General features: G+C 27.1%; 4 protein-coding genes across 4 annotated transcripts; 2 read left to right on the top strand and 2 right to left on the bottom strand.

The window, feature by feature from the left end:
• Window positions 1-5,004: 5,004 nt before the first annotated feature.
• Window positions 5,005-6,017, top strand: LOC135925350 (60S ribosome subunit biogenesis protein NIP7 homolog). The gene is made up of 3 exons (XM_065460624.1): window positions 5,005-5,148; window positions 5,189-5,299; window positions 5,340-6,017. The coding sequence occupies exon 3, from the start codon at window positions 5,427-5,429 to the stop codon at window positions 6,015-6,017; it is 591 nt and encodes a 196-aa protein (XP_065316696.1). The 5' UTR covers window positions 5,005-5,148; window positions 5,189-5,299; window positions 5,340-5,426.
• A 94-nt stretch (window positions 6,018-6,111) lies between these two features.
• LOC135925349 (uncharacterized) lies at window positions 6,112-9,299 on the top strand. The gene is made up of 3 exons (XM_065460623.1): window positions 6,112-6,860; window positions 7,285-7,522; window positions 8,600-9,299. Exons 1-3 carry the CDS (start codon window positions 6,112-6,114, stop codon window positions 9,110-9,112), a joined length of 1,500 nt encoding a protein of 499 aa, XP_065316695.1. The 3' UTR covers window positions 9,113-9,299.
• Window positions 9,300-11,315: 2,016 nt separating this feature from the next.
• On the bottom strand, window positions 11,316-13,617 carry LOC135925529 (tubulin alpha-8 chain-like). The gene is made up of 4 exons (XM_065460910.1): window positions 13,354-13,617; window positions 12,689-13,022; window positions 12,025-12,477; window positions 11,316-11,767 (listed from the first exon to the last, which is right to left on the bottom strand). Exons 1-4 carry the CDS (start codon window positions 13,548-13,550, stop codon window positions 11,405-11,407), a joined length of 1,347 nt encoding a protein of 448 aa, XP_065316982.1. The 5' UTR covers window positions 13,551-13,617; the 3' UTR covers window positions 11,316-11,404.
• A 630-nt stretch (window positions 13,618-14,247) lies between these two features.
• LOC135924055 (helix-loop-helix protein 2-like) lies at window positions 14,248-14,580 on the bottom strand. The gene has a single exon (XM_065459103.1). The coding sequence runs from the start codon at window positions 14,578-14,580 to the stop codon at window positions 14,248-14,250; it is 333 nt and encodes a 110-aa protein (XP_065315175.1).
• Between the last annotated feature and the right edge of the window lie 3,473 nt (window positions 14,581-18,053).

Raw genomic sequence — 18,053 nt, 5'->3', positions numbered from 1 at the left:
TCCAATCCGTTGTTTCCAATAAAAAAAATCGAATGGAAGATTAAGATTGTGCTCCAACTTTATATAAAGCTAATCCATGGGTTGTAGAGATTAAGTACCCTCTTCTCCGAATTGAGAAAATTTCGGTCCATTTAAAGGGTGGTAAATATTTTTATAAGTAGATTTTTCGTTGACGAATTTACAGTTGCCTTTAAGGGAGGACATTGGTAAATTTGTCAGCGTCTATTTTCAAAGTAACATGGTATCTATGTCCAAAGTTTGAAGGGCGTTTTTTATTATATGGAAGATGTATTAACTATGTGAGTGAGGCCGACAATCTAACTATTGAAGAAGGTAAGTAACCGCCCTATGGCAACTATTGAAAAACAATCTATAAAATTATTCACGAGAACTATTCACTCTTTAATTACTTTAGTATTTAGCAATAAAATATATATTTTCCACAACAAAAGAAATAAAAATTATTTTCACAAAATAAAACTAAAAACAAATACGAAAAATAAATACAATATTCTTTATTTTTTTCTTCAAAAACCATGAAAACATATATAAATTTCAACCTTATACAACAAAAAATAATTTAGAAAATAGGAAATAATTTTAAAGAAAATAATATAATATACAAGATACTACAATAACTATATCATCTTGAAGAAGCTTTTAAGAAGATTCTTGAGAAGGGTGTTAGAGTGAGTCTAGATAAAAATGTTATAGGGGTACCTAAATTGTGTTAGGTCATAAAATAATGTATTTGAGATGGGTCCTCTAGAGAAAAATTTTAAAAATATAAAAAATGTTCGCTAAAGAATAAAGCGGAGAAGCAGTCTTTCTAGGTACGATAAAATATGATCATTTTGTGGGAAATTTGCTTATTAAAAAACGATGTTCATTTTGGGTAGCAAGGTGAACAACATATATTCAGAATTTAATTTGTTTTTAAAAAAAATTGGAGAGGAATCAATTATAGTTTGTTTTAACAACGATTAAATAATTTTGGCTGTAAATGTATCCAATAAAGTGTAGGCAACGCTTTATTATATGTAAAAGATGGGTTAACCTATTATTTTTTTCTCATGAACCTCTAAGGAAGCTGAGACGCGATACACTGCAAAAGGCAAGAAGCGCTAGCAATACTATTTGGTCTAGCATTGTCGCAATTATTTGATCGGTAAGAAATTTATTATTCTGATCATAAGTCGTTTCACCTTTTTAAAAAGGACAATATAGAATTAATCATATTCCAGAGATAGCAATGGTGTATGTTGTTTGTAAGACAGTTACAATTTTGAATTAAGACATCGGCGAGGTAAAGAAAATTACCTGCCAGATATTTCGTCAAATTTGGGATTTGATAGTGGAGATCCTGATAATACCTAAAATGATATAGCAGATAATAACAGATAGGGAAGAAGTATTGATTAGTTTTCTGTCTTATATTTTGAAAGGATGTCCGACTAATTGTGAGGCTTTAAAGTAAATACGATAAAGGATTAAGTCAGTTAACATTGCATTTAACTGTTGTAAAACCGTGGATTACAATTATAGCACCTATAAAAATTGAAAATGAGTTGTCTGTCGTAGATGATTGTGTGATGCGGGGACATCGCGAGCTTGTCCGATTTATATTGAAGAGAATAACAATTTATTGGATAGTTGAAGTCTTGGTGCTCCCGAATATTTGTTGTGGCTGAGCATGAATAAATCCTGTACAGCCATGAATTATGAGAAGGTCCATGTTTTAACGATATAAGTTGTCATTAAAATGCTACAAAGGTTATGATTTCGGTATATTATAGATCATTATGTCCAATAGTCGCAAATGGACATGATGAGAAGATGGTAGCGATTAAAAATTGGATATGGAAATATCAATTAGGGAAAAGCTGTGTGGATTGCCATTTTGTATTATGATACTAAGTACAAAAGAGAGGGATTAATTTCCACTGAATTATTTTTAGGTCGTAGGACCAAGATTTTATTTGAGTTATTGAAACTGAAAGGAAATATTGAGCTTCGGACCATAAATTCAAATAATTAAAATTTTTGATCGAACTTTGATTCAGGATGAATTCTTGAATTTAATTTTTTTAAATATTATAAAACCAATAAATTATTTTTGAAATGCTATTAGGCGAATATTATCTTTGGAATTTTATTAGCGGTTTATAATGGCTGAATCATTGTAAAGGATTTTTTTTAAACTATGTAATTGTAGTAAAGAAGTAATCTATTGTAATATTTTATCATATTATATATTATATTTGCCAGTTAGATATGATAATTTATATATATATTTTCGATTAATATAATAGGTGTTGTTTAACTTCCTAATGTATTATGTACACACCCATCCATTAACATGTAATTATACGCCATTTGTAATTAAGTTGCACCTTATGGTTAAAGTATACTGAATAAAATGTCAATGAAAACTGATACTTATTGTAAATGAATTATAGAAATAAATAAATGTAAATAATCGTTCTACCTTCATTAAAGTAATGATATTTATTTTGTAGAATGTTATCACGCCTGTAAAAGGTGGCGTGTAATGGATATATATTCAGCGGCTACATTGATGTAGGTAGGAGGGGAAGGTAGGATAAGTTAGCAACTTTTTGTAAAGGGTAGGGGTGTTTTGGCGCCTTTTAAGCGGCTAGGATAAATTTATTATGTGGTAATTTTAAAATTTTTAGATGAAATGGAGCAAAATATATTGCTGTAAAAATTAATACTTTTATTTAGATGAAATTGTTGATCATCGACCAAATCTTAATTTTGCATATACATTATTTTCCAAATACATTTTCTCAGAAAACTCATATTTATGCCAAACATTATATTATCTTCTTATCTTATCTTATCTAGCACGTTGGTCATGGACCTGCCCAAAATGAGCGAACGTGAATTACTATAGAGGCCCTATCCTCCATAATAATTATGCCGATTTTTTTCCTCAAGGATACCAACAAACCTTGTAAAACATTATATTATAATGCCTTCATTATAAATGAGGGGGTTTTTAATTGAATTCATGATCTAAATATTATCACAATATTTTGATAGTTGGTAGTAAAGCATAAATAATTTAAGTTATATTTTTAAAATATATGAAGGTAGTATTATCATTAAAAAGGTATAAGGCGAAAATTTTTGCGGTAGTCATAGGTTTTTGAAATGGCTTGCATCCAGTGAAAATCTGGTTATGTAGATGACATTTATTGAATATAATGTGCCAATCAAATAATTTATGCGTTTCGTAAATTTGAATTATGTCATATGTCAGGTTTTAAAAAGATAAATATTAGTCTTTAATTTTTAGTTATATTTTTGGCGATAATAGACTTTGAATAAATAAACCATTTTACCTATTTTATTAATATGGATACAAATATTTTTAGTATTCTGGTATAGTATGTTGGCTGAGTAAAATATGGGATTTCTGCTGTATGTAGCCAGTGTTTTAATAATCGTTGCTTGGAGGAAATGTTTACGAGCTATTTTTATTAAATATAAATTGGAATTTTGCTTATAATCAACTTAAATCTCACTTTCTGCATTTATATCATACTTTATAAGCCTTAATGTCTCTAATATGTTCAAAATATCTTAAAATAATTTTTATTAATAAAAATGATTAAATAAAAAAAAATTATATAAGATAAATTATCTGCACTTCTGTAATTGAAAACTTATGGTCAGGCCCTTTTTGGATTTTTATATTGAAAAATTTTTATTTGAGCTCTCAGATTGAATTAATACACTTAAATTAATTTTGATCCCTTTTGTGAGAAAAGAAATTTAACAGAGTCTATGAATAGATTTAATAATGCCAATAGTTCATCTACTAGAACTCATTCTATTGATAAAATTTTAAAGCTTATTTTACATAGTTGTTCAAATTGAATATATGGTAGTTTTTAACATGTAGGTCCATTAGAATAAAGATAAGATATGATTTATATATGCATTATATTTTTTATATTAACTGAAATATCAAACATAATTATATACTAATACTGTTTTATATAAATTTGTATCATTATAACGTGTTGAATTTATTTTTGATATCACTTCATTCAGCACTTTATAGCATAACTAATATATTCTCATAAAATTTATAATTAGTTTTGTTTTTATTATTTTATCGCCTAACTAAAACAACATGTCGTTTACATTATCGCGTAACTTAAAATGTTTACATTTTGTTGTATTTTATTATTTCGTAACTTAAATAATTAATTATTCTTTTAACTTTATCGATAATTTTAAATATTATTTAATTAAAGATTAAAAGATGTATATATATATTGAATATGTTCTTTTGAATAGTGATAATATATGTATTTATATTGATATAAAAAATTAGTTAAAGATTAAAGAATTTGATTTAAACATTAACTATTTATTAGTTGAAGAATTAAAAGAATGCGATTTATACATTAAACATTGATTTTCATATCCAGTTTAAAATATAATAATTTAATAAATAATGCTAGTTTTTAGTAATAATAAATAAATGAAACAAAAAAAAAATTGTATAAAATATTGATCATCAAATATCATTTTAAAATTTTAAAACGCGGTGCCGACACCCTAAAAGTTTGTAACAATAGTAAAGAAAAAATTCAAATTTAACACTTTCAAAAAATTATTAAAAATTTTCGCATAGGACTCAGCCCCTCCTCAAGATATACAAAGGTAGCATAAAGAATAACAGACAGGGGCTTCGCTCTCTGTATCCCCCCTGGCAATATACCTCTGTTCTTGACAGACTCTTTGATTTTCACTTTATTGTATACCAATAATCTTTTTATAAAATTGGTAAATGTCTTAGGGCATAAAGAATCTTAGAAGTGTTGAATTAATTTTTAAATGAGAGTATTTGGTTTAATGATAAAAATTATGGAAAGTTTTAAGGATTTACAAAGAGAATTTTAATTTTTATAAATTTATTAAATTTAATTTTTTTTAATTTAAAAAATAGGTTAGTTTGTAATTTTCTGAAAGCCGTCGCTTCACGTTTATATAATATATATGAAACGATTCCATCAATTAATCATAGCATTATTATTACTATTATTCATTTTTTGCTTATCTTATACAAAAGCTTTTTCTCGGTCTCATATTCTAAAGAATTTTACTTTCGTAAACACTAAAAAAATATTATAATATATATTTATTTTAGATAACACCTATTCTTATCATACTCGCTTTTGGATTTTATTTGTTATCCATTCTAATATATCAAGTAATAACATTTAATAATTGCCCGGAAGCAGCTAAAGAGCTAAGAAAAGTTATTTATACATTTATGTTTTGTAAACATTAAATTTTAGCAAATTCAACAAGCTAGAGAAGATTTGGGAGAAAAAGGAATTAAGTTTTGAATTACTTTATTTATAACCAATAAAAATTTACAATAAATGAGGCAATTAACTGAACATGAAACCAAACTTTTATTTTCTAAACTATTAAAATACATATCTCCAGAAAGTATTAAATTACTTGTAGACAGACCTGACAAGAAACAACACCATTTTAGACTTATTAGAGAAAATCGTGTGTATTATATTAGTGCTGATATTACAAAATTAGCATCAACTATCACAAAAACTAAACTTGTATCATTAGGTATAAGAATGGGTAAATTTGACAAATCTTTTAAATCTTTCAGACTTTCAATTACTGCATTATCATTATTAGCTCCATTAGCAAAATATAAAATATGGTTAAAACCATCATCCTCAATTCAAAATCAATCTTTACAAGGATTTTTATATGGTAATAATGTTACAAAATCATCCATATCCAAGATGTCAGAAAATATCCCAAAATATTCTGGTGTTTTTATATTTTCCTCTTCTACAAATGTGAATTATGAAATCCCATTAGGCTTTGGAGTTGCATCTAAATCAACCCAAGAATCAAGAAGTTCAAATAATCCACAAGATATTATATGCTTTCATCAAGCTGATATTGGGGAATATTTGAGACATGAAAATGAATTGTGTTGATTTCTAATAAAAAATATCATTTTTATATCTAACATTTAATTATTATTAAAATTTAATAATTTTTTGATGTCACAATGAATAAATCATACCTATAATGTTAAATAATACACCTTATAAACCACGTGATAACTCCAATATACAATACACTAACATACATCAAAATTATGAATTTGTTCCACAATTTAAACATAAAAATCAATATACAAAGAACCATAATAGTGGTCTAACAAACAATTCTTATCTCAATGGTGTAACTAATAATGAAAAACGAAGGCATCCCATTAATTTCAATAGTTTTGAAGAAAAAAGAAAAAAATTTATTAAATGTATAAATGAATCCCTTCCCCTCTTTCTTGCATGGATTCTTTTATTTGGTACAGCAGTGGCTTATGCATATGGACCAGGACAATGGCTTTGGTTTTCACCAATCTCATCTAATTTACATGCCATATATAATCACAAGGGAAATAATAGTCACATTGCATGGTTAATAGATCTTTTAAGACCCCTCAGACTTGTACTATACCTTCACTCTACCTTATTTATATTTTTGATGATAAACTTTCTTGCTTGCATATTCATTGACCCTGGTATTTATCCTAGAGCAGGACAGGAGGAAGAGTTATATAGAAATGGTAATTCCAAAGTAATTGATGATTTCAAGGCCCCTCTTTATGAAAGAATTGATATAAAAGGAGTTACAGTTCAGCTCAAATGGTGCAATACCTGTAAATTTTACCGGCCCCCTCGATGTTCTCATTGTAGTGTTTGTGATTCCTGTATAGAAACCTTTGATCATCATTGTCCATGGCTTCACAACTGTGTAGGAAGGGGAAATTACAGGTTAATGCTTGTCTTATGTTTATTTATATATATTGGTTAACATGTTTATTGGTATCAGAAAAGAAAGCTTTAGAACTCATATTTTTTAAAATATCGTTTTTGAGCATCTATTTAAAAACAGCTTTTAATCACCCTTAAAAAAGCAATTTAAACTTCTCAATATATAATTTTGATAAAGTTTTTAAATATTTCAATTGTTTATATCAATCAATTTAAGATTGCATTTAAATTTTGTTTGTTGTGTTAAACCAATTTGAAAGAAAAAAAGAAAGGAAAGGAATCAGGTGCTTTACGTTTAAAAGATATAAAAGTTTAAACAAAATTAGAAAACAAAATATTTAAATATCAAATCATATGTAATTTTAAATTTATTTTTTGAATAAATCTTTTCTACTTTTAAATATAATTTTCTTGAATCATACAGATATTTCTTCATCTTTCTTGTTTTACTTATGCTTCATACCCTGACTATACTCGTCTTTAGTCTAACTTTCCTGTTTCACCATTTCAAAACGCTTATGACCTCCCCAGGTATAGTGACTATATGTCTTTGCACCTTAGCTTTTGTTCTATTGCTTCCTATAACTGGACTATGTGGCTTCCACTCTCTTCTCATAATCAAAGGAAGAACTACAAATGAACATGTTACAGGCAAATTTAAAGTACATACATAAATAATTTTGCAAAGAGATAATATATTATTAAGGTGAACTTCCCCCTCTCCCTTAGTTTATTTTCAACGTTCATTGACAATTAAATTATTTATAAAATATACAAATTTGTAATACTTTAAATTGTGTTCAACTATTAAAATGTAAAACCATTAATGAAAACTTAAATGAAATATTAATTAATCACATTAAAAATCAATATATTCTAAAAGATGTTAATTATTTTATATCTATGTTTATAATATTTACTTTATGTATCTATTAATTAATAAGCCTATAAAATACAACTATCAAAAATAATAAATAGATGATGATGAAATAAAACAATGATGCTTACTTTAATTGACAAAATATAAATAATATTCAAATTAATAAACTATACTACAAGACAGAAATAGTGGCTGGTAAAAAAAATCAAATGTAATAAAGGAAACAACTGGCCTTTTTTCTTAAAAAATTCGGATTTATATTATAAATAAGATACTCTGATATTGAACAAACCTAAAAAACAAACGCGTTTATCAAAAAAAACAACGCATTCACTCTCAAAGTTCGTCAAAAATAAAAGGAACGTCGTTCATCATTTAAAAAAAAATGAACTTCAATGAACGAATTCGTTTGCAACATTACCCTTTAATTATATATTTGCAATACAAAATTCTTTTACTTATTCATAACCTATGGATATGTTTATAAAATATAACATGCTGTGATATAGTGTGATATTTAGAAATAAATAGAGTGATATGGATAACCTGAGTATATCGGTTTAAAGTATCCATAGGGTTTGGGGGCGCTCTCGCTCCTTCAGACCCCGTCGTTTATAGTAAGCATATAATACCGCTATATTGTTTAAGCAATGCGTAATTCGTTTCTAAACGATAGCATGGCTTTATAATTTAATATTATGTATAATTCCGGCTTGCTTTAGCTTCAGCGGTATATCTCGCTTTCTAAAAACGAGGTCTAAAATTGAGAAATTTCGAATCACAACGGGAAGGCTCCGAATAAATCGTTACCACATATATATACAATTGAAATGAATTAATATCTTTTATTTGTTCTCAGTCCGTAGACAACCCCTACAACGAAGGTTGGGTCAATAATTGTTGCAGGACACTTGCCTCTTCGTCATCCTTTACCAGACTCCGCTGCTTTCCTAATTCTTTTTACTTTCGCGCTTGGGATCGAAAAATTTATAAAAACTATCCTAAAAAGTTTAAAAAATTTAACGACATCTACAATAATAAGCAACAACGGTCCATCGAAAAAAAAATCCGAGGCTATATGTACACTCCTGATCTTGTCTACGATAAATACGCGCTATCCACCCATAAAAATGCTAAAAATACCGTGGTGGATATCGAGGGAGTTTCGAATGAGGATAATAATAGAGCAGTAACCGTTTCTTTATTACCCAGAATCAATAATGTAATGAACGCTGAGACGACGTTTGCAGACGATATGGAAGTTAAAAATATTCCGGAAAGTTCGAAAAGTAGCATTTACCACGTTCAACAACGTTTGCCGCCAACCAAGCGCACCGAGCTAGATTTAGATTTAAAATACATTCAAGTGTGAAGCATTTTCTTATCGAACTCAAGAAATTGGGGGAATTTAAGAGAACGTTTGGGGATTTATACAATTAATTTTTTTAGACATAAATTCGGTAATTTAGAAAAAAAGAATTTTTACCTATTGTTAAATTGTTGGCGATATTTGAAAATTTTTGTAAAATATAATTCCACAGATTACGATTTGAATTGGCTATATAAATAAATATATACCTTTTTTTTTATTCGAAGCAAAATGAATTAAATTAAATTGCAAGATGTTTGTTATAGAGCTATTTCTTTTTATTACCCATTCTATAAATTTCACTAATTTTGTGACCAACCTTTGAAGAAACCTTAATTTATATGAATTTTGTAAAAAATTATGAAAATTGAAATCTCTAAAAGTTTATTATAAAAATGTTAGAAAATTATATGGCGGGTATTATACACCTATTGAAATGCATTTCCAGAAAAATCAGATTTTTGAATTTAAAATAACACGCTCATTTAATATGCAAAGAATAAAACAACATCCACCAAACATTGGCTTACCCAAAGTTTGATATAGGATAAGCAGGGTTTAACCAAAAATTTGAAACAAAAAAAATCTTCACATTTTTTGATCTTCAAATGAGTAAGAATTTTTAAAGAATTTTGAATTTTCAGCAAATGTTAAATCCTGGATAAGAACATAAATGCGAAAGTTAATTTTTTAAAAGATAAAATAATAATTAGCCTATCCTTTTATAATAAATTAAAATTAGCATATCTCCTCATAAAACTGTCTAGCCAAGATTTAAATTTACTGCTCACATTATTTTTTTTAAAAAAATGATCTTCGCTAATTCTAACAAGTTACCTTCCATTTCAAAAATTATAAAAAATATATTGTAAAATGGGGAATTTTTTAAGAATTAGGGGTAGAATGTTCATTCGGCACCCATTTGAGTAATCCTAAAGTATAGAAGGATTTATTACAAGTTTGATTTTTAAAAAGTTTAAAATTAAAAAAACTTAATTATTCATGTTTTCTGACAATAATTTTAAAGTAGAAGAAACAGGTGGTAACCTAATATATAAAATGGGCCTAAGGTCAACGGTTCGGGTTAGTCTTTATAATCGGTTCCACTATTCGGCTTAAAGAATTGCATATCTTATTTTTTATAATTATTAAATAAATACAATCAATCTTAGAAGCCATTCTTTAAGGCATAAAATATTCTTTTAAAATTCTATTTTTGGTAATCTTAATTTTGCCTACGGAAAACGCTCACAAAGGTTGTATAAAAAGTCCTGAAAAAATAAATAAAGTATTTGGCTATTTTGAACTAAAAACAGGGAAATTGCTTCCAGTACAATAACCACTATTAGGAAATTTATGTTAATATCTTGCCCCCCCCCTTAGATATTAGCACCCTTCGTGAAACTAAATCAAAATTCACCAAATATTTTATCATTAAATATATATACTCTTTCTGACTGCATAATCTTATAATTTATAAATATTTGATGTTAGTAAATAATAATTTTGCAAATGTCCGAAAAAAATAGAATATATAATTTTGGCCTTCATATAAAAAATTAAAATTAAAGAAATTCGTGATAATTTTATGAATCGAATAATTTTCAATATGCCTATTTATAATGTATTCATATTCTTATCATTAGAACCAATGGAAAGATTTTTAAACTTTGCTCTATTAATAAAAAAATAAATACAATCCTACAAAGGTACGAATGGATTCCCAACCCTGATATAGGGGGTATAAAACAAATTTTCAAAATAAAAATGCTTGCTCATAAAAAATTTTCATTATTAATTCGAATACTTCATTGAAATTTATTTTTAAAAATTGGTATTCTTACTACACATGCCTATATACATTTCCGGAAAAAAAATTATATTATTTACATTTTAAAATATCGCTTAAATAAATGAGTTAAAGTTGGTAAATAATACAATCATTTGTTAGATCTTTTAAAAATTATAATTGTATCTTGCCTAAAATGTATTTAATATTTATAGAAAGCCTATCCCATAAATTTCAGATAATTTGATCATAAAACATTGAATCATTTTTAAATTTATATGCTAGTAAAACGCGAATTGTTTAAGAATTAAATTAGTCAATAATCAGTGAGGCAAATTTTATAGGGAGACTGGCTCTCCGAACTAAGGATTTATTATAAACACGATTAATCTAAATAATCATAAGTGTTTATTAATATAGAACTAAAACATTTAAATTAAAAATAGACCACATCATTTTGAGTTTATAAAAGAAATCTTTACCAACATTTAAAAGACCATTTTTATTTAGTATTCTAGATGAGTCGTAGGCTCCCCTTCACCTTCAATGTCATCGTAATTTTTTTCCAGCCACCCTAAATTTTCTCTAGCCTCGTGGAATTCACCTTCTTCCATTCCTTCTCCCACATACCAATGAATGAAAGCCCTTTTTTTGTACATTAAGTCAAATTTGTGATTGATCCTGCTCCACAAACTTTTGACAGATGTTGTATTGCTCAACATACAAGCAGTTCTGCTGACTTGAGCTAATTCGCAACCTGGAATCACCGACGCTGGTTGATGATTAAAGCCTATCTTGAAACCAGTTGGACACCAATCTACGAAACGAATTTGCCTTTTGCATTTTAATTGCGCTATGGCTTGATTTACCTATGTAGAACAGGATATATTAATTCATATATTTATTGATATAATAATTCCCCCCCCCCCCTCAAAGTTCAGTTTTCCTTTTCTTAAACAGGATTCTTTGGTCTTCAAATTAACAAAATAAACTGGCGAATAGTCTTTCAGACTACAGAGATGGGGAGGGGGGAGTTAGTATTATAAGAACCGATTTTTTTAAAGAATAAATTATATAAAAATTTTAGATGATCAAAAAAAATATATATTTCATAAAAATAACAAACATCTTTAGGCAAAACATCTCCACGATATAGTAAGCAACATGACATGTATTTTCCAGTTTTAGGATCGCATTTTGCTAATTGATTATTAGCATCGAAACACTCGGAGGTTATTTGATGCGACGAAAGCTGCTCATGATTTGCTTTTTCTACAGATATCAATGGAGATAGACTTGATATCGGAAAATGAATTTTCGGGTAAGGAACTAGATTCGTTTGAAACTCGCACATATCTACATTTAGTTGTCCGTCAAATCTTAAGGATGCTGTTAAAGATGATAAGACCTGGCTGATTAAGTTATTGAGATTTGTGTAAGTCGGCCTTTCCACGTCCAACTTTGAGTGAGATATATTGTAAATAGCTTCATTATCCATAACAAACGTACAATCCGTGGTTTCCATAGTGGAATTCGTGGCAAAAACTGTGTTATAAGGTTCGACTACAGCAGTCGATACCTTAAATTAAAATAAGTCTGCATAAATATTATTGTATTAAAAATATTATTAAGTTTTATAAAACAAACTTATTTATTCAAAATGCCATTTGTTTTTACAAAATTTTGATATAAATTTTTATAAAATTTAATTAAAATAAACACCTATTTTTATCAATTTAACAAAGTAATAGTGTGAAATAAAATATGATAAAAACTATTTTTTTTATTACTTGTGGAGCGGGAAATATGGCGATTTGCAACTTGCATTTCTTATTAAAGTCTTCCAATTTTTCCAACAACAAAGACGTGAACCCAGCGCCGGTTCCACCTCCCATACTATTTATGAAAAAAAATCCTTGAAATCCATCGCAAAATTCAATCATTTTTCTAATTTTTTCTAGAGTTGGCTCTATCACATCTTTGCCTATAGTATAATGACCCCTAGCATAATTGTTGGCAGCGTCTTCTTTACCCGTGATCATGTTAGAAGGATGAAACAAATCCTTCTGAGCGCTATTCTTGATTGTATCTATAACGGAAGGCTCTAAGTCTACAAATAACGTTCTTGATTCATCACAAAATAAATGTTTTAATATATTAACACTTTTCAAAATATAAGGCGATTAAATAATAATAATTTTGACAAGTTTGCAACATTATTATACTATTTTTTATATTCCGCAACTCGCCTATTTTAAATTAAGATTTTAGCTAAAATAATATTACGCAAGCCTCAAGATATCGTTAATAGCGGAAGCGGCCCAAACTATTATTTAATCTATGAGCAAAATATCCAGGCTTGTTTAATATTTTATGTCTATAATATTGGGTTAGCCGTCGAAACTATTAAATAAAACGATTTAGCTGTTTTAATATAATTATATTATTTTTATACCTAGGGACGAATTTTCCCGTCGTGGTTTCATCGTAAAAAGATCTTATACTATCTTTAATTACTCTGTTTTCATATGCCGACTGATCGTTTATCATTCCATCCGAGCGAATGTCATGCTCTAAGCAACATAATTGCCAAAATGAACTCCCTATTTGGCATCCTGCTTGGCCGACTTGTAAACAAATGCACTCTCTCATATCTACCTCAGTGAAATGATCGTTTTAAAATATAGTTTGAAAGAAAGAATAAAAAATAAATGATGGTTTCGTTTGAGAAGTATAACTTTTTTTTCTGATATTATAGATGATTCTATTTTATACTATTAATTTTATTCTAAATTTTTTAAATCTGTTTCGTTTTAATATTACTTAAAATAAATTTAATATATTTTCTACAAAGATCTATGGGATGAATGTAATTTTTCAATATATATATATATATATATATACTTACAATATGAAAATAAAGATTATATATCCTTGGTAGTACCATCTTGCAAGTTTATTTTTTTTTCGGGTCGAGCCAGGCCAGATCCATCCTAATTTTATTTTTATACCCACAGCTACTCTAACTCAAAATTTATGCATATTTAAACCGAATATTTATCTAAGCCCAACTCGAAATTTTAAATATTGTTTTATCTTTACTAAAATATGAGATACTTATTTCTATTTTAATCTTTAAAATAAATAATATTTCTTTCTTTCTACCCTACTTCTGGCTAAGAACAGCTTCGGACCTACTTACAAATTTCTACTTGTTGTTAGCTAGTTTTCAGTTTTTCAATCTTTTTATTATACGGAACAAATATATATATAGCGTACAAAAAAATACCCAAGAAAACAATTATAAAAAATAATAATTGGATTATGTACATATTTATTAGGAATTCATTTATCGCAACAAGAACATTAGCACGTTAATATATTTGATAGCTCTTCTTAGTATTTGACACTTGCTCAATTTCTTTTCGGGAGGATGAACCGGTATCAAATTCCTGAGCTCATTGAAAGCGATGTTTACCTGTTTTTGCCTGCAACTCTCTTTGTATTCGTTAGGAGATTTAATAAGAGCCAATATCGCTGAATTATTTGAGGACCGGGAAATATTATTTGCAGTTTTGACATGATTTAATTTTTTACCCCGTGTCTTTTTACCCCTTTTTCTAGGTTTTTTGGTGACTCTTTGACAATCATACATGATGAGATCAAAAGAAGATGAGTTCATAAGTGGATTAATATATTAATGATTATTATCAATCAACAAGTTGATAATTAAGTTAAAATTAAATTTCTTTTTTTAAAAAATAGGGAAGTTATCAAATTTCAAGTGTTTTATAAGTGTTAATTTGTTTTAAATGTTTAAAATAATCAAATTTGTTATAATAAATTTAAAAATATTATTTTTTTTAAATATGTCAATCTTATTACCAAACTCATTAAACGACAAATAGCATATCGATAATATGAATGAAATAATTCTATAATTATCATGGATTAAAATTTAAACAGGATTAAAATAAAAGTGATATGACCCGGCGAATCATTACAAATAGGGTAGAAACTGATAAAATCAATTATTGATTATCATAATCATACATGTACAATTTAATATTCTAGAAATGTAAATGTACTTAGGATAGATTTTCTGGATAAAAACGAAAGGAAAAAAATTTCGGTGTGCACAAAATATCGTTATAATTATTTTAATTTTGATAAGGAAAATTGGGGAAATTTTTCCCTAAATTTCCCCATTTTTTAATCCACCCCTTTGCTTAAGCTTTCTCTTAAAATCTGAGTAATGGAATTGCTTAAGAAAATAGATTTATAAATTAGATAAAAAAAAAGATGTTAATTAAATTTTAAAAAATTTTTAATTTAAACATTTTTGCACTATAATATTTTTAATTATAAAATCAAGAAATTTTTTTTTATACGAATTAACGAGGTGTTTTTTTTTATAGATAAGATTTTAAAAAAAAATTAATTAAAATTGTTTTAAAATATGGATGGTTAACATTTTGCAAGATTTTTTTTTTAATTAGGGTTGAAAAATTGTATGAAAATATTATATTTACATAAAAAAATTTAATTTATCTTTAAAAAAATTCTTCAGTGAAGCAGAATTGCTGAAAAAATTTCCACATGGCCTGTGGAGACTAAAATTATGAATATCCTTCAATATAATATCTACTCATAATATCAAATGCGTGAATGTTGAAGCCTTTTGGAATCGATGTTGAACACATCCGAAGAGCCATGACGTATACTCTATAATTTTGGGTTAATAATTTATTCCTTCTTTATGGAAGCGGTGAGCGGCTAGATCCCATCTCGTAAGTCATAATCGATCATCAAATCATTTCTTAATCATAAATTGGTGTATTTGTTGAGTTTAGACGTACTCTTTAATGTTTTAATGTTATTTTTTTTTTACCATATCAAATTATATCCTATTAAAATGAATATGAACTACAAATAGAATATAAAAATACAAGATTTGTTTTTTTTTCGAATTGCGATTGAAATGAGAAAATAAGAAAAATAAAGGGCGGAAGACAATATATTAGTGATTTTTCTATTGAATAGAAGTGGTTAGATTTTTATAAACTCATTTCAATATTAGATAAACTTTTCAATGCAATCAGACCATATTGCTGAAAATGAAGTCTCTGAATATATTCTATCTATCCCAATTTATTATTTATATTTAAGTATAAAATAGGAGTTTGGAGTTTAAGCAACAGAAATATATTTAATATAATTAAAAGGGAAATTATAAATGTCCTCTTTTTTTCGCTTAGCATTTGACTCATTTAAAATAAAAAGCTACTATTGTTAAAAAAAATAGTATATGCTTGTTAGATGGCGGCACATATAAAGAACGCCTTGGCTTCGCATAAGGATGTCTGATTATTAATTATGTAGCGATTTCCTTTTGTTACTTTCTATGATATAGTCAATAATTACCTCTAAAATTTCTAGAGAATTTTTGAACCACCCTAAGCGATCATAGTAGAGAGTAATAATAGGGGAGAGGGGATGGTTGGGATATTTTTAGCTCAAACCTTAATAATTTTAATATTAATAGACTAATCTGAATAAACATCTTCTGAATCTCAAAAGTATAGGCTATTTGAAATAATTAATATATAATTTATAAAGACTATATTTATTTAAAAAATTGGATTAAAAAAATTTTTTTTTGTCCTAACCATGACAGACTCTGTATACGCTGGGACACACATTTGTGATAGTTGGGACAATTATGGAATGTAGGTCTAAATTAATTTAAAAATTTTAAATCAGGAATCCAGTAAGACTAGAGACTATAACACATTTGATTTTATTAATAATATTGTAATTCCTAACCAATAACTATATAAATTTTTTTTAGCAAAATTAGGAAATTTAAAAATTATCAAATTATTTAGCACAACTTCCGTGTGCCCATCCATCACTAGTAAATGATAAAATAAGCTAAAATAGCATGCCCACTCTATACTATGACCAACTATGACCGAGTCCACTAACTTTATAAATATCATCCAAAATCATATTAATTTTTTTTTTTTAATTCTGAAAGTTTGTCAGATTGAAAAATAGGGTTTAAACTTTCCTAAGATTTTTGAATCTCTATTTATAAATATAAACGATAAACGATAAATTCCAAAATACATCTTCTGTAAAAATTAAAATAGTAAATATTTAAATCTTTTTTAGCCAATCATGTATGACGTAATTATCTATGTTAGGCTCAAATTTCCAGTCTTCTAAAGCTCAAATTATAATTGGAGTGACTTAACGTTCCCCTGTCCTCAATGTACCCCAGTCTCCCCTAATTGAATATTTTAAATAGATCTAAAAAAAAATATTAGCTGACTATTTTGGCGGATAAATTGTGAATAATAGACTTATCATTAAGGCGATGCTAAAGCAAAAATATCGATCAATTAAAAGATGATAGTTTGCCTTTGTTTATTGTAAAAGGAGAAAAGGGAAGATGAAAGAAATATATATATAAAAAAAGGAAGTATAGAACTTATAATGGGCACGCTGAGTTGCAAAAACAAATAATGCATTTCAAATCATATATCTTGCTAATTTGTCAAATTCATAGATTTAAAAGCTATTTATAGAAACGCAAATTTGTTTGCCTATTCATTAATTTTGCACGTTGATCTGCCTCCCGTTCTCAGTTTTCTTCCTTATAAATGTCGAAAAAACTTTGTTACCGAGAAAAGAATTAATAAGGATGAGAGTACTAAAAAAAACCCTTCCTAGTTGTTTAATTATATGTAAATTAAATTTATTATGATTTAAAATGTAAAAAAAAATAAAATGGAATATTTAGAAATTAAGGGAATAATATGCAGACGATAATATAATTCTTTTTTTATTACTTATTATGCTGCATTTATAGTAAATGCGCTATCTTCAAGCTTTGCGTTATTTAACTTAGTGTTATTTCAGCTGATTCATTTAAAAACTAATTTAAGATAAAGCTAAATAAGAGATAATTATTTAATAATTTAAGAAAAATCATAATATACCTTTTTACTGAATTCTCTATTATTTTTAATCGTATCGCATATTTTTTGTCAACGCATCGCAACATCTGTTTTTCAAATTTTATTATAACGTTATCATCATAACGCTCCATATTTATAAATATTGGCTTTGTAATAGGGTTGCGTGCAA

The sequence above is a fragment of the Gordionus sp. m RMFG-2023 genome, chromosome 2, assembly GCF_954871325.1.
Source record: "Gordionus sp. m RMFG-2023 chromosome 2, tfGorSpeb1-WG-v2, whole genome shotgun sequence".
Lineage (NCBI taxonomy): Eukaryota > Metazoa > Nematomorpha > Gordioida > Chordodea > Parachordodidae > Gordionus > Gordionus sp. m RMFG-2023.
This window is presented reverse-complemented; position numbering and strand designations above follow the sequence as displayed.

Coding starts and splice junctions, on each gene's coding strand:
- LOC135925350 (XM_065460624.1), top strand. CDS start 5,427: ATGAGGCAATTAACTGAACATGAAACCAAACTTTTATTTTCTAAACTA.
- LOC135925349 (XM_065460623.1), top strand. CDS start 6,112: ATGTTAAATAATACACCTTATAAACCACGTGATAACTCCAATATACAA. Junction 6,861..7,284: donor GTAGGAAGGGGAAATTACAG/GTTAATGCTTGT, acceptor TGAATCATACAG/ATATTTCTTCATCTTTCTTG. Junction 7,523..8,599: donor ATGTTACAGGCAAATTTAAA/GTACATACATAA, acceptor ATTTGTTCTCAG/TCCGTAGACAACCCCTACAA.
- LOC135925529 (XM_065460910.1), bottom strand. CDS start 13,550: ATGAGAGAGTGCATTTGTTTACAAGTCGGCCAAGCAGGATGCCAAATA. Junction 13,023..13,353: donor ACGGGAAAATTCGTCCCTAG/GTATAAAAATAA, acceptor TGATGAATCAAG/AACGTTATTTGTAGACTTAG. Junction 12,478..12,688: donor CCATATTTCCCGCTCCACAA/GTAATAAAAAAA, acceptor TTTTAATTTAAG/GTATCGACTGCTGTAGTCGA.
- LOC135924055 (XM_065459103.1), bottom strand. CDS start 14,580: ATGAACTCATCTTCTTTTGATCTCATCATGTATGATTGTCAAAGAGTC.